Source organism: Hemicordylus capensis, chromosome 6 (genome assembly GCF_027244095.1).
Source record: "Hemicordylus capensis ecotype Gifberg chromosome 6, rHemCap1.1.pri, whole genome shotgun sequence".
Classification (NCBI taxonomy): Eukaryota; Metazoa; Chordata; class Lepidosauria; order Squamata; family Cordylidae; genus Hemicordylus; species Hemicordylus capensis.
This window is the reverse complement of record NC_069662.1, coordinates 34,686,946-34,703,146: the sequence shown is the minus strand read 5'-3', so window position 1 is coordinate 34,703,146 and position 16,201 is coordinate 34,686,946. Positions and strand designations below refer to the sequence as shown.

The 16,201-nt window shown below is 46.7% G+C and overlaps 1 protein-coding gene across 5 annotated transcripts; it reads left to right on the top strand.

Moving 5' to 3' along the window:
• JOSD2 (Josephin domain containing 2) lies at window positions 1-16,201 on the top strand. Of its 5 annotated transcripts, none has more exons than XM_053265553.1 (6): window positions 1-164; window positions 3,234-3,420; window positions 4,994-5,119; window positions 12,242-12,436; window positions 13,561-13,604; window positions 14,324-16,201. In XM_053265553.1, exons 2-6 carry the CDS (start codon window positions 3,275-3,277, stop codon window positions 14,410-14,412), a joined length of 600 nt encoding a protein of 199 aa, XP_053121528.1. In that variant the 5' UTR covers window positions 1-164; window positions 3,234-3,274; the 3' UTR covers window positions 14,413-16,201. The 5 variants fall into 5 exon arrangements, with proteins under 5 accessions (XP_053121528.1, XP_053121527.1, XP_053121532.1 ...); XM_053265552.1 differs by having other exon boundaries at window positions 3-200; XM_053265555.1 differs by lacking the exon at window positions 1-164 and adding an exon at window positions 254-346.

Genomic DNA, 16,201 nt, shown 5'->3' with positions numbered 1-16,201 from the left:
TGTATTCCGGGAATTGTAGTCCAGTCGCTGCTTCCGTTGTTCCCGCGAGGCCTGCTGGGAGACATAGTTCTACCATCGCGTCTCGTGCTTGCTGGGAATAGTAGTTCACCCAGCACTGCACAGTCAGCCCGGCCGCAGAAGACGTTTCTGGCGCGGTCATGGAGGTGAGATTTTGCAGTTGGAGCTTCGGCTCCCCGCGGGTGAGTTGCGGACAGGCAGTAGGAGATGCTTCGCTCGAACTTGCTTCTCTTTCGTTCTTTCCACAAGTTGCGAATTGGGTGTTGCCCGGGCTGGCAAGCGGGTGCTTGCGTGCTTGGCTGAGTGAGGAAGAAGGGCTAGAAAACAGGTCAGGGGGGAAGTGGGAGTTTGGAGCTCCTCCCCGGAGCGTGTTTTGAATGCTGTGGGTCAGCCATATTATTCACCAGGATTCTCCCTAGTGACTAATAGCACGCTAGAGCATGTACAGAAGGCTGGATGCGCTAGTAAGTTGAAGCCGTCAGCTTCAGCTGTGTATGAAACAGGATTGTGAGGGAAACCAGTCCCTGGTGAGAAATTGAAGGCATAATTGTAGGATCCTGTCTGTCTTTAGAAACTAAAGCGAGGGCTTTGGGATCCGTTTGCATGCATATCCCTCTTAGCAGCTCCAGTGCCTGGCTTCTTGGTCTGTGTATGCTGATGGCTACTAACTTTTTAAGCAGTGGCTTTTCTTCATTTTAATCTTGAAATGGATTGGACCTCCTTGGCTGATACAGTACTGCCTATCTTACTTGCTTACTGGATTGTATAGCTTAGCGAGTGTATATTGCCTGGAATGTGCTAATTGGGCCAAGAGGCACTTTTGAAAGTCGTGACTTTCTTATAAGTATGGGTTGGGTGGAGGGATAGCACCTATTTAATCTAGCATAGTGTTCCCCCAGTGACTACTGCTGGTGTTGTCTTTGTGGGTTTTGGTTTTTGTCTTTTTCTTCTTCTTCCGGGTTATGAGCCCCTTTGGGTACAACAGGGAACAATTTTCTTATTATTATTTTTATTACTTCTTATTCTTGAGAACTCTTGTGTTGAGTGGTATATTAATAATGTTTTCAGTTGAGCTCTTTTGTGACTGTTGAAAAAAAAGTACTAAAATGTTTATCATCTACATAGAAGTGTTTTTGGGGTTGTGGGGATGTGCCTATTTTGGATATACTGGATCAGAAGATTTTTTGGGAGAAGGGAGAAGAGTGGTGATGATTATACTATTAATATTCTGCAACTATGTATTATTATTATTATTATTTTACAGTAACTGCCACCTTTGGTTCTCTCCTTGTAAAAACCAACATAGTACCACCTCCACCACACCACCTACATAGCTGGCAATCTGTTCTGTCTATAAATGTATCTTGCCAGGTTTTGGTTTTTTTAATCCACTCTTTAGATGTGTTGGTTTCTGTGTAGCTTAGTAGTGTGTGTTGCTCCTCTCCCCCTAGACGTATTTAATTTATTTATTTTTCAAATTTATAAACCAGCACACTTGAAGGGTGTGCTGGTTTGTATGACATGCTGTGAACTCCTGGAGAAATGTGGGGCCAATGTTATGTTTCCTTTTTATCTTCCTTTAAGGAGCTTGGGGTCCTTTTATCCTTCCCCAAACCCTGTGAGGTAGGTTAGGATGAGAGATAATGAGGTCACTCACACAATCAAAACCTGTGTTCTACCTGGGTTTGGGAGCTGTGTGTGCTGCCAACTTTTGGTTGTGGGGAAACAAGGTAGGAAAAGCTACCTGGGTTTTCCTCCTACCTTGCTTCCATCCAATCACTTCTACCCAGGTTTTCCTCCTACCTTGCTTCAACACAACTGAAAATTGAGAGCACACACAGCTCCCAAACCCGGGTAGAACACAGTTTTTGATTGTGTGAATGACCTCAATGACTTGGCCGGTGTTCCCTCTAACAGGGATTCCCAGATGTTGTTGACTACAACTCCCATAATCCCCAAGCACAGGCTGTTGCAACTGGGGATGCTGGGGGTTGCAATCAACAGCATCTGGGAATCCTGTTAGAGGGAACACTAGACTTGGCCCAAGGTTGCCCAGTGAGTACCACGTGATGTGATGGTGCAATTGGAAGGGTTATCTTTTTCTCTCTCCCTTTTGATAGTGATTTAATATCTTATTAAATAATCAGGCAGAAATTGAGTGAACTTCTCTGATGGTGAGTGGGAGAGAGCTGGGCAGATGGAGAGGTCCCTGGGTTCCATTGACTGAGCTGAGAACCTAGAGAGGGATAAGAAGAAGGCGAAGGCCGGGACTTAAGAAGTTAATCTGCTGCTGCTACCGAAAAGCCTCTGAAAGAAGTGTGTGGCCGAGAGAAGGGAGAGGCAGAGGCGATGGCCCAAAAAAAGAATCTGAGAGAGAAAAGATGGGAGGGAGGGAATAGGCGGAGAAGAGAGTTGCCTGTGGCTAGGAAGGGCTTGACAAATCCCAGCTGCCCATTCAATTTAAGTGTGGCACCTGAGCCAGACGATGGATGGGCACAGCAGAAGGCAGCAAGCAAGTTGGTCTGGTCACCCCTCCTCCTGGTGGCATCCGTCAGAGTGTGCCACCCCATGCAGCAGAAGGTACTGCTCTCGACAAGCGACAAGTCCGTCCCCCATAGAGTGTAGGGCGTTTCTGGTTGGCCAGATGCCATGCTGGCACCCAGACAAAACTAATGGAGACATAATGGATTAATGTGCACACACAAAATGATGAATGAATGAAAACTGTAAACTAATGGACACAGAAAACTATGGAGGAGAGAGGGCTATTTGTTTAAACTGGGCCACTGAAACTCTGAACTCTGAAAATGTGTCTGGCTCTTAATCTTTTGGGTGGGCTCCCAGATCCAAAGAAAAATGGTCAAAGCCTGGGCTAGGAAGTGCAGAGTGGAGGAAGGCTGGAGGAGATATGACATTGCCAAGCAGATCTTTGGTTGCAGGCCAATAAAAGCTAATAATTCTGATTTAGATGAGGGGTAGGCAAAGTGCGGCTCTCCAGATGTGGCTGTAATGAATTATAGCTGGGGATGATGGGAGTAGTAGTTCAGCAACATCTGGAAAGCCACATGTTACCTATCCGTGGTTTAGAATAGTTTCCACACTGCTTTGCAACAACAGAATTCTCAGACTTGTTTATGATTGGAATGAATGAATGAAATCAACCATATCGATTTGTCTGCCTTCTCCATCCATGCTACTGCTGGGTCTTTCTCCAGAGCTGATCTTTTGGGGCTGGGCCTTTCAGGCCTAGGTGGGCATGATGTCTGGGAACTCGGCACGAAATGAAGCACCTGGGCTTTACCATGAGCGGCAGCGCCTGGAGCTGTGTGCCGTCCATGCCCTCAACAACGTTCTGCAGGATCGACTTTTCACCCAAGAGGCAGCTGATGAGATCTGCAAGAGGTGAGCAGCTGGAACATCTTGTACTTTGTCTCTCATTGGTATCTCTGAATGCATGTTTCCATCCTCGAAGGAGACGTAATCTGGCTACAAGATCCTCCTGTGTATCCTCAAAGTCCTTTGAGCCTTGTAAGCAGTTCTGTTGCTATTAAAGCCCCCTTCCAAAATCCCCTAGCAAACACATTGGAGAGAAAAATACCTAAACGTTTACCTTAGGAAAAAATGCATCTTAATTTTGTCCTTTAAAAGCCTTCAGTATTGGTAACTCAAAATTAAGTGTACAATAATATCTATGCCAATGGGTGTGTGTAGCTATAGTATTTTGAACCTGTAGTAGATTAGTGTTTCAGAATTTAGAAATTGTGTGTTGGGAAGTGGTGGAGGAAGCTTTATTTGAACTGGTGAATATGGCTGAAGTCATGAGGATGGACGGATAACCAAGCCTGAGGAATTTTGAGGGTTGATGGCTGTGTATGTATTGGTCCCAGTTAGTGGGCAAGGACTGAAGGATAGAGTTGGACAATACAGTATATTTCACCCATGGTCAGCATGAGGCTTATAATTCTGGGGAAAGAAATAATTCCCTCCCTACTGGACTAGGTATGTGGTAGGAAGGGGTGAAAGGTAGTGGTGTCTGTAGGGAATTCCATTTGGCTTGGAAGGATGTTCATGCTTTCTGCAGTTTCTTTCTTAATCCCAGTTCTCTAATCACGAGCACTGGAAACTTGCTGTTCATTCAGATGGGAACCTCTGAATTCGCACAATCCAGATAGCGACTTGCATTCTGTAACTACTTCAATAGAACAGCTGGAAGTTCCACCAGTGTTCAAGCATTTGGAAAGCTGCTCCTGCATCTGTTGCCTAGCATCCCCGCATACTGTATTGTCCCTGGGGAAACATAGGCAACCATGAGGCCTCCCTGAGGCCTGGTCTTTCTCTGGGCAAACCATGAGCACAGTAAGATTGCCTCCTTTGCTCCCAGTGTTTTGAGGGTAACTCTCAAGGGATGAGATTTTATAAACTTGCAATTATCCAAAGTAAAAATGTGTGAATCAGTAGCTTAAAATATGTGTTTTCTTCTATTCTGAATGACGTTCAAGTGAATTTGTAAGAAGAGAGTATTGTTGTTCATAAAATCTAGTGCCATTGCTGTGTATCAATGCTTAGAGGAGCAGGAAAACACTCACTTGCCCTGGGGTGCTTGCAGTCTAAAAGCTGCCACAGGGAAAGTAATGGAAGGGGATAGAGATGGGTGTAAATGGGAGAACACGCCTTTCTTAGACATAGGCTTGGTCTTCGTTACAGTAGAGGATGAGGGCTAAGAGGTTGCCTTGAAGGCTTCATGGGAAGCGTGGCTTTTGAGGAGGGCTATGAATTAACTGAGAAGTACCATCATGCTGGTATTCTGGGAGGCAAGTCCAGACTGAAGGATTAGCAAGGAAGAAGGGGCAGGAGAAAAATACATATTTTTAGGTAGTGGCAGACTTGTATGGAGCCTGCCCCTCGATCCTTATCCTTTCTCTGTCCAGTCCTCTGCTTTTATGACGAGTATCTTCTTCTTCTTTTTAAAAAACAGACTGGCCCCAGATGCCAGGTGGAATCCCCACCGCAGCTTTCTGGGCACAGGCAACTATGATGTCAATGTCATCATGGCAGCTCTTCAGAGTGTTGGACTGGAAGCCATCTGGTGGGACAAGCGCAGGTGAGTTGGCTCAGCCTCTACCTCCCCCTGTCTGCTTCTCCTAGTGGGTTGCTTCACACGCTAGCCAGCCCTGTGCTTACTGTTTCTATAAAAGGTGGCCCATCAGGCTCCTGCCCTTTCCCCTTCTAATGGCATTCTCCTTTGCCGCCTTCTTCCACTCCTTGCTAGCTGAATAATGGTGGTTTAGGGGCCAAAACGGATGTGAACATGGGAGAACCATGACTGGGTTTCTAACTTAAAAGCAGCTCTGGGAGCCACTGAGTTGGATTGGGGCGGTGGGGGAGGGGGATGTTTAACCCTTTCTCTTCCCATGTTGGTTTCTCCCGTCTTAACCCTTGGCCAAAATTGGGGTCAATTGTACTACATTTGAGAAAGAACACCCCCCCCCCCAATAAAAGTTCATGTTCAATGTTCTGCTACTCTGTGGGGAGGGGTCTTTTTAATTTTATTTATTTATTATTTTTTACATTTATATCCCGCTCTTCCTCCAAGTGTACATGCTTATTTTTATCCTCACAACGACCCTGTGAGGTAGGTTAGGCTGAGAGATGCATGACTGGCCCAGAGTCACCCGGTGAGTTTCATGGTTGAATGGGGATTCAGACTCGGGTCTTCCTGGTCTTAGTCCAACACTCTAACCACTATGCTATGCTGACCCTTAGTGCTGTATGTGCATTGTACATTTGGTTAACATGTGTGCAATAGGGGTTGTCAATACTCCAGTATCCATATTTGCCACCTTGAGATTGTTTTTAATGAAAGGCGGTATATAAATCCAACAATAAATAAATATAAATAAATAAAATTAGTAAAAAGTGCACTTTTAAACAATATTAAGAGGGGATGGCGGTTGAGACACCACAGGGCACTTAACTTCATTAAGGCTGATCCTGACCTGAAAGGTGGAGTTGCAGAACACTAGCCACAGAGTTTTATTGTTTTCCTTCTCAAATTGGCGTATGATCCACCCAAATTTTGGCTGAGAGTTAATTGCCCTCCTGAAGCTGCTATTAGGCCCTGCTGAAGAGAAATATTTTATATTTATTTTATATTTATTCATTTCATTTCATTTCTCTGTGTAAACCGCCCTGAGCCATTTTTGGAAGGGCGGTATAGAAATAAAATAATAATAAAATAATAAATAATAAAACAAATAAATAAGATGGATCCCTGTCCCCAAAGGGCTCACAGTCTAAAAAGAAACATAAGATAGACACTAGCAACAGTCACTGGAGGGATGCTGTGCTGGTGGTGGACAGGGCCAGTTACTCTCCCCCTGCTAAATAAAGAGAATCACCATGTTAAAAGGTGCCTCTTTGCCAAGTTAGCAGGTCTGTATAACTGTATATACATGTCTGTATAACTGTTATCTAGTAGGGCTAATAGGAGGGTGGGATTTAGATCAAGGAAATGGTCTGAGGCAGGGCTCAGGAAATTCACTTGTCTTCTAGTCTGTGATGAGTGAAAAATGATGTCTGCTGAGTTTAGAAAGTACCCATATAGCTTGAGGAACCATCTGACGAGTAAAATATTTTGTCTGGCTGGTGAACTGAGTCCCTGGTCGGAGGGGAAAGGGGCTTAACACCATGTAGCCTGCCCCCTAGGAATTTAGCTGCCATCTCAGCCTAGCAACCTGCTGCATGAGCCTCTGCTTCTGAAGATTGGCCTCCCTTTCAGGCAAGCAAGACTGTCAGACAGGTAGTGTTATGCTTTGAGCCTGGGAAAGGCAGGAGCCTCGCCCAGTGCCCTTGCATTCTTTAATTAGGCTCAGTTGCCAGCCCTGGGTCAATGGAGAGGCTCCAGCAGACCGACCGACCATGCCCTAATGCCATCAGAGCAACTCCCAGCCACTGAGTGAACTGGTATACCGAGAGTTTCCTACCAGTTAGTGCTGACTCATCCATGCAGCATCCCTGCCTCTCATGCACAAGCTGTTAGTATACCTACCTTCATCTTAAGAACATAAGAACAGCCCTGCTGGATCGGCCCAAGGCCCACATAGTCCAGCATCCTGTTTCACACAGAGGCCTATCAGGTGCCTCTGGGAAGCCCGCAGGCAGGAGCTGAGGGCATGCCCTCTCTCCTGCTGTTACTCCCCTGCAACTGGTATTCAGAGGCATCCTGCCTCTGAGGCTGGAGGTGGCCTGTAGCCCTCAGACTAGTAGCCACTGATAGATCTCTCTTCCATGAATTTATCCAAACCTCTTTTAAAGCCATCTTGCAAACTCTGGAACTGCCCTACTTAGGAGACCCCATGCCCCTTTGTTCTCTTTCATCATACTTTGATTCCCCAAACCCTCTCATTGTCCCAAGCTCATTGTCCCAGCAACATCTGGAGGAACCCAGCTTGGGAACCCCTGATCTACACAGACTGGCAGCGGCATTTCCAAGCTTGCAGGCAGGAATCTCTTTCAGCCCCGTCTTGGGAGATGCCAGGAACTTGGAACCTTCTGCATGCAAACATGCAGATGCTCTTCCCAGAGTGGCCCCATTCCCTAAGGGGACTATCTTTACAGTGATCACATGTAGTCCCCCATTTCTCTTGGAACAACCTTCCATCTTGCTACTGGTATTTATTTTTATTCTTTTATTATTTTATTCAATTTCTATACCGCCCTTCCAAAAATGGCTCGGGGCGGTTTACACACAGAATAAATAAATAAGATGGAACCCTGTCCCCAAAGGGTTCATAATTTAAAAAGAAACATAAGATAGATACCAGCAACAGTCACTGAGGTACTGTGCTGGGGGTGGATAGGGCCAGTTACTCTCTCCCTGCTAAATAAAGAGAATCACCACGTTAAAAGGTGCCTCTTTGCCAAGTTAGCAAATACTCAGTTACTGTGTTGTGCTCTCTTGTTAAAACTTATTTGGCAACACTCTTTCCTCTTGGCTCTGTTTGCCCCTCTGAGGTACTCCTCTGTCCAGAGCAGAGATGTGAAGGACTAGGGGGGAAACTAAAAACTCTTCTCCCCGCCCCCCCATGGAAAAACCCCTGGTTTTTTTTTAACTTTTTCCCAGGCTTTCACACATCTAGTCCAGGCCTGATCCAAAGTTATTCATACTTGCTGTCTAGGTGCTAATAAATCTGGGCTGACTATACTGGACAGACAAATGCCTGCTTCGCCAGCTAGTAGAGATGGGGAAGGAGTTTGCAGATGGGGAAGGAGTTCCCCCTAGCATCTCTGTAATTCCTCCAGCTTCAAAGCAAATTTCCCCGAATAGGTGTTGGCCATACCAGCTAGGTGCGTATGTGCAGAGGAGACAGTTCCAAGCAGGCATGGTAACAACCTTTCCCCCCAGCACCACTGTCAAGTGCTTTTAAGCAGTAATGAACTTCAAATAAAATTTGACAGATATGATTACAGGGTTTCCAAGCTGTGTCGGTTTCTGCCCTAGGTCTTATGGAGTTGGAGACAGCCACTGGCTCATAGTGCTTCCTGTACTTCTGATCTGGCTGCTATTTGTTCTTTCTCTCTCTCTTTTGTTCATTTATTTAATATAGTAAAAGGGCTTGTGGTTTGCAAGCATGTGAACTGTGACTCCAGTCTTTTTCTCTGCCTATGAGGTATTGTTCCACATGCTTTCCAGTGGGAGAGTCTTTCTGTATTTTCTGGGACATGAATGTGGTTTTTTTTGGATTTTTGTGGTAGGGTGGGTGAGGTCTGGAACCTACCTGCAAAAACGGTTTCTGTCTTTTCTGGTTTGGTCTAGAAGTTTCATGTCAGTGAGTGAGACCCAAACAGCTTTATACTACAAATGGGCCTCATTATCCATGGTGGTTCCGTTCCCACAGATTACCATGGGTAACAAGACCACGGGTAATGAAGCATTGAGTCTATGGAATCACTGGGATTCGGTTCCTAGACTCTTGAGTGGTTAAAACATTTTTTGTGGTTCCTAGAGTGGTTAAAACATTTTTTTAAAGGGGGAATGGGCCAAATAAAGTGTCCTATCGTGGTCCTATCTGTGGTCTCCAGCAATGCCCCCCCCCCCCCCGCCAAGTCCCAAATGCTCCCAAAACGTCATTGATTTTTTCCAATTCTTTTTAATGAAATGAGCCACAAAATGGCTCCTGTGGACAAAATGGTGGCCAGAAATGACCTCTGCAGTCATTTCTAGCCTTCTAGGAACTGTGGATACGTGCATTTTAACCCTTTTGCATCTGTGGATAAGGAGGTGAGGTGTCTATTTGACACCCTCGGATACGCAAAACCACGAATAGCATTTCCGCAAATAACGAGGTTTGCCTATATAGAGAGTTACAGTAAAAGGCTTGCAGTTTGCAAGCTGGCTTCCAGGGGGTGTCTGTGATTGCCATCTTCATGTAATTCAGTGAGGTCTCATTCTCCATTGTTTCCAGTGGGAGAGTTTCCCACATTTTCCATGGCATTAATGAAGTTTTTCTGGGGTTTGGTTTTTTTATGGTTGTCTGGGCAAGGAGTGAAAACGGTGTGTTTCTGTCTTTCGTAGTTTGGGAGTTTCATGTCAGTCAGTCAGTGAAGCCCAAGCAGCTGTGTATTATATCTACTTTTCAGTGAGGGTGGGCAGTAGCGATGTGTGAACCAGCTCGACCTTGAGCCAGTTTGCCATTGATCTGATCCGACTCGAGGGCTTGTCCTCAAGCTGGACCAGGCTCAGTTAGGTTTGAGGTCGAGTCGGAAACCCCACCCTCGGGCTGGCTCGGGGCCAGTTTGGGGGGGGTTCTACAGTTTAAATCTTTTTAAAAAAAAAAAAAAGTTTAAACACACCACCTCCAAGGAATGCTGCTGCAGCCACAGGATGGTCTCTGGTGGTTCCACCCCTGCTGGTCTCTCGTGGGCCGTTTCAGAGAGTTTCTGGGCTGTTCCGGCCCTTTCTGACTTGGAGGCAGCCATTTTGAAGGCCACCACGCCTGCACCCTGGCAATTTGCATGGCTGGGCCATGACCGGCCAAGGGGAAGCTAGTGGAGGGAGGGAACTGCCAGAGGATTTCCCCTACCTATGGCTGTGGCAGCACCCCCCAGGAGGCGGTGAGGTGTGTGTGTGTGTTTTAAATCTTGTTTTTGTAGGAGCCCTGAACCGGCTCAAAGCTAAGCCATGGGGGTCTGTTCAGGGGCAAAACCGAGCACGCCCTGTTCGGTTTGAGTCCGGTTTGGAACAGAACTGGGCTAACCGGTTTTGTGCACACCCCTAGTGGGGCGCACTTGCCACCCCACTCAGCCCCTGCTCGTGCTCACACCTGAGGCGACTGCCTCATTCAAGGATTGCTGCTGGCAATTAAACTGTTAAGGGGGCTCTGTATTCCTGAGTCCTCGGGAAGGTGGTCGCAACTCAGGGAGTCACCCGCAGTCTCTTCTACAACTACAAATCTTCATATACAGCTTTTCAGCAGTCCTCAAAGCAAGTCTACACAGGGAATGTCTCTCTAAGTTCAGGCCAAAGTGAGAGGAAACATCGGAATGTCTCCAGTTAACGCCTGTGATTTCTAAAAAACATTTCTGTGGTAGGCACTAAATGATTAGACATGGGGGCAGCCTGATCCAGGGGAGCAACGATACGTGTTGCCTGTTGGAGGTCTTTCAAGGGCAGCGAGGGACAGGGAAGCAGCGTTCAGACTTGGTCTGTTGTTCTGGTATGTGTATCCTGCTCGTCCTCTGAAGCGTTTAGAGCAGCTCCCAGATACGCTCCCAAATAGAACAACATGGGTGTATTCATCTGTTTCACAGATTGGTTCTGTTCTGTTGGGGGGTGGGTAGGGCAGCGGAAGCTGAAGCTGAGTGGTGAATGAATGAATGACTTTATTACAATCATTGGTCAGACATGCAAGCAAACCACTAATACTACATTCAGATAAGAGTTCTGTCATACAATACACACCAGCACAATAGCCAGTTTATAGTGGCATCTAAGAAATAGAGCCAGAAGTTAACTCTTGGCGGATCTGGACAGCAGCCACTCAAAATCTGGCAACATTATGAGTGATAGAAGATTTCTTATCTACAAGAAGAAGTGTGGCATAAAATTCATCAGTTCAGCCGGGGAGATGTAATAATGGGAGTAAAAAGGGGGCAATATAACAGCACATGGTGGACATATTCAACCTCAACTGAACCACTCGAGCAGATCTGACTGGCCAAAGGTGTGTTCAGAAATTTCACAAAATAAAACCGGTGGTGGTAAAGCATCATATCTTCTTCCGAGGAACACTCTGTGATGGCTAGGTAGAGAAAGTGACAATAGATAACTGGCGGGTTCCCGAATAAAATCACCAGAGCTGAGTGGTAGAGTATCAACTTTGCATGCTGAAGGTCTCAGATTCGATCCCTGACATCTCCAGGTAGGGCTGGGGAAGACCCCTGAGCCTGAAACCCTGGAGAGCCACTGAACTAAACAGACCAATGGTCCGACTCTGTGTAAGGCAGCTTCATGTGTTCACACACATTTAAGAACCTAAGAACAGTCCTGCTGGGTTGGATCCAAGGCCTACCTAGTCTAGCTCCTGTTTCCTGCAGTGGCCCACTAGATGTCTCTGGAAAGCCCACAAGCAGGAGCTAAAGGCATGCCCCCTCTCTTGCTGTTGCTCCCCTGCAACTGGTGATCAAAGGCATCCTGCTTCTGAGCCTGGAAGTAGCCTATAGCCATCAAGACTAGTAGCCATTGATGGACTTATCCTCCATTAATTTGTCTAGACCAGAGTTTCTTAACCTTGGGCCTCCAGATGTTTTTGGACTATAACTCCCATCATTCTCAGCCACAAAGGCCATGACTGGGGATGATGGGAGTTGTAGTCCAACAACATCTGGGGGCCCAAGGTTAAGAAACCCTGGTCTAGACCCCTTAAAAAGCCATCCAAGTTGTTGGCCATGGTCACAACCCGTGGTAGAAAATTCCATAGATTACTTATGCACTGTGTAGAAAAAGAACTTCCTTTTGTTGTTCCTAAATTTCCTGGTGATCAGTGTTTCGTACATTTCTAATGTAGGGCGTTGAGTCTCCCATCCAGGCACTGGCCAGACTGAGACCTGCTTAGCTTTAATACAACAGGACTTGTGTTCCCCCAGACCATGTTCTGGCCCACCTGAGAAGCATGTCTCCTTCCAGAATAGCATGCTATCCCTTGTGTCTCTCTTGTGTCCACAGGCCCCTAGAGCAGCTGTCCCTGGCAGGGGTTCTTGGATTAATCATTAATGTCCCATCCAACGTCTGCTTGGGCTTCCTGTCTCTCCCTATGAGGCGCCGCCACTGGATCGCTGTACGTCAGCTTGATGGCACCTACTACAACCTTGACTCCAAGCTGAAGGCTCCAGCTCCAATCGGCGGGGAAGCCGACCTCAGGTGCTGAAAAATATCCTCCCCAGAGATGCTTGCCTTGATGCATACCCTTCTCCCTTTTAGGTGCCAGGTTAAAATTAGAACTCTTGCCTGATTAAACTATTCATAGTTGCCTTTACTATGTGAATTTTGATTGGCCTGACATGAAGCAAAAAGCACTGAGGGGGTGCACGTGTCGCAGGAGGCATAGAATTACATCTGCCACACAAGGGAATGCCTCTTCCCGGATGATGTTTGCCCTCTGCAATTTTTTATGAGTGCCTATACTGAAAATGAAACTGTTTAAAATAACTGAACAAAGCATCATCATGCTGCCTGATTTAATCAAATACACACTTTTAGTTGATTGATCTTTTCAGTTGCTTAATTAATTGATTAAATTTTGCCATGTTGTTAAAACCATGTTGTTAAAACCATGTTGTTAAAACCTCAAAGTTTTGGTAGGTAATGACATGATCTCCTTGCTGCCTGCCTGTTTTGTTTTGCTGCTGCTGGTTTTATTACCATTTTGTAATGTTATTAAGAAAGTTAGTCATGACTGAGTCCCACTGAAATTAATGGGACTTGTTAGTCATGACTAAATTGGCCCCACTGAAATCAGTAGAACTAGTTAGGACTCACTTTCTTAGGGTATCCACTGTTGTTTGGGTGTATGGCTGTTTAAATTTATGTGGATTTTACTTGATGGTTTATTTTGGAATGGGCAGATTCATACAATCAATTTCATGTTAGTTTGATGGGAACATGAGATTCCTGAGGTGCGCGTGCTCTCGCTGTTGTGTGAACCCAGCCATTACCAGCAATCTCAGATTGGCACTGCACCAAACTGACATGAAATCAAGATAGGTAATCTCATATCTGAAGTTAGCTTGAAAATCAAAGATCACCAGCCTTGGCTTCATGTGGGTTTGGCACAGTGTCAAGCACAGTATGCTCCGTGGCAATGCATGCCCTTCGGGAATTTCAGATTCCTGTCTAACATGAGGCTGATCACGGGAATCCACCCATTGCAAACCATTTTAAAGATGTGATGGTGAAAAGGCAGGGTATGCATTTTTTTTTTTAGAATGCATACATCAGCTCTTAAATAGAAGCTAACTGGCTTATTCTGGCCGAAATCTTTGCAGGCAAGAACCTATTCTGTTTGGAAGCATGACAAAGGCTGGAAGAGGTGGGTGGCTGTGCATGCCTGCAGACAGCTGGAGCGTCTATGTGGGATAAACCAAGCTAACAAGGTGTCAAGACGCCAGCCAGCAGGAATGTGTGAAGAATATATCCTGGCATCTGGGGTGTGAGACATGAATGCCTGGCATAATTGAAACTGTTGCTGGAGCATTGAAGCAGCAAGGCTCAACGTTAACCTCTTGCCCCAAAAGCCGTAGCAAGTCAGCTGTGACTCCAAAGGCACTCTGGCACGTCTTGTCTTTGGGCTACGAAAAACCAGCCTGGCAGCTCCTGGGATTTTGCAACTGCTTTTGGAATGCCACACCCCAAATAATGCCTTCCTGGTGCCGAGAGGACTGGGCCAGTTCCTTTGGGGTGGAGCTGGGAGTGGTGTCCATGAGAGAGTCTAGAGAGCAGCAGCCATTTAGGGAGGAGACTGGAAGCTGCCATAAACTGACTACTTATTCATCTAGCTCAGCATTGCCTGTGCTGGCTGGCAGTAACTTCCTGGGATTTCAGACAGGTGTCTTTCCCAGCCCTGCCTGGAGATGCCAGGGACTGAACCCGAGACCTTCTGTATTCAAAGCAAGTGTTCTGTCTCTGAGTTTCAGCTGTTTGGATGACGGAACTTTAGAAATAAAGATGGGAGCCCACTCTAGCCTGTAACTGTACTTGTCTGTAGGAGCTCCTGTCCATCCCCTGACCTATTTTTTCCTTTCCCCACAGGGTATTCCTGCAAGGAGTGCTGTCTCAGGGCCCCTGTGAATTGCTGCTGGTGGTGCCTCATGAAGCCGAAGAAGCTGGGAACTGGCTAAGCCCTGTCAAATGATGGACGAGGCCGAGAAGCCCGTCTGGGCCTCAAGCACTCTGCGCCACCCGTCTTGTGCCATCTGCATGCGCTGTGGGGAGGAAGGAGTGGTGCACTCCCATGGACAGTGCCGTTCTTGGAACTGACTTGCTAAAAACTCTGTTCTCCTCCTTCCCCCAGGAAATAAGGGTTCCCAGCTCTCCCCTTGCTTTTCAAGACCTGACCTGTCCCCAGGCACTACGGAATAAAGGCTGTGGTACAAAATGGTGGAGGGTCTGCTCCTGGCATGGCCAGTTCGACCATGAGAAGAGCCGTGCTGGGTCTTAGTGAACAACCAGACCTCTTGGAGAGTGGGAAGAGAGTACAAGCAGGGCCTGATGATGGCAAAGATCCATCCCCTGTTAATCCCCAGCACGTGGCAGTCAGTGGTGTAAACGTGTCTGGACGTGGTGAGGAGGACAGCCTCCATTATGCTAGCAGGTCCTAGCAAATCCCTGCACTTCCGTGATTCTCACAAAAAAAGCCATTTCTGCTCATGTGTTTCAAGGAATTTCCCGAGTTTAGCCAGCATGTCCTCTTATTTGCCTTTAAACCTGCTACCTTTTCATTTCAGGGGATGACATAAAAAACATAGGAAGCTGCCATATACTGAGTCAGACCATTGGTCTGTCTAGCTCAGTATTGTCTTCACAGACTGGCAGCAGCTTCTCCAAGGTTGCAGGCAGGAATCTCTCCCAGCCATATCTTGGAGAAGCCAGGGAGGGAACTTGAAACCTTCTGCTCTTCCCAGAGTGGCTCCATCCTCTGAGGGGGATATCTTAGAGGGCTCACACTTCTAGTCTCCCTTTCATATGCAACCAGGGTGGACCCTGCTTAGCTAAGGGGACAAGTCATGCTTGCTACCGCAAGACCATCTCTCCTGACCAGCATCACACTTGATGCTTGTGTGTCTTGAGAGAGAGGCTGCTCTGAAGGTGGTTGGAGGCTGCAGGAGATGGTGCATACTCAAGAGCCAAAGATGTTTGAGAAGAACCTTTAGGAGGCACTTGGGAGTCCGTGAACTAAGGTCAATGTGGGTTTAATCAGTGGGACAACAGCCTATCTCTGCCTTCTCAAAGCTGGCTTGTTACCCTCTGCCCACAATGGTGTTTTCAGGAAAAAAAGATCTTCTGTGACAGTCAAGGTCTCTGGAGCAGCTAGGAGTGAAGTCAGGAATGGAGAAAAAGCAGAGTGGTCTATTCTCGTCATGTAGGGGACTAGGAAGAAGTGACATAGGTCGATGCCATGCATGTAGGCTGATGCCATGGCTCTGTTGAGTGGAGGCCTAAGGCTGAAAGCACTCTGCAGGGCTTCTGTGCCCTTAAGAGCTGGGTGGTCAAAACTCTGAATGTGAAGCAAAGTATCTTATGGGAAATCTTAACCTGTTCAATTTTTTCCTGTTGTTCAGCTGTTGAATAGCAGGGAGTGGGGAAGAGAGAGCAACCTTAGTCCACCATGTAAGTGAAAATCTCCACTGCTTTAGTCCCTTCCCCTTTTTAAAAAGAAAGCAAGATGGCAGCCCTCCTGTCCAAGGAAGAAATGCTTGGAAGTGTATGAGAGGTGTTCTTGAAAGATCAGAAACGAACAGCGGGGCTGAACAGACCTTCCGCAGTGGACATGCAATGGGAGTCTAGTGCACAGCCCAACCCTTTTATCCTCCCATACTGGTCACTCCATTGCTATGCCTTTTTGCCTCCTGTGCTATCCTTGTCCTTGCTGCCCTCTCCCTGGAGGGGAAAATAAAAATCAGTCTTGAA

Excerpts from the sequence above, each read along its gene's own strand:
- JOSD2 (XM_053265553.1), top strand. The coding sequence starts at position 3,275 with ATGATGTCTGGGAACTCGGCACGAAATGAAGCACCTGGGCTTTACCAT. Across the intron at positions 12,437-13,560 it reads GGCGGGGAAGCCGACCTCAG|GCAAGAACCTATTCTGTTTG; the intron begins GTGCTGAAAAAT and ends AAATCTTTGCAG. Across the intron at positions 13,605-14,323 it reads CATGACAAAGGCTGGAAGAG|GGTATTCCTGCAAGGAGTGC; the intron begins GTGGGTGGCTGT and ends CTTTCCCCACAG.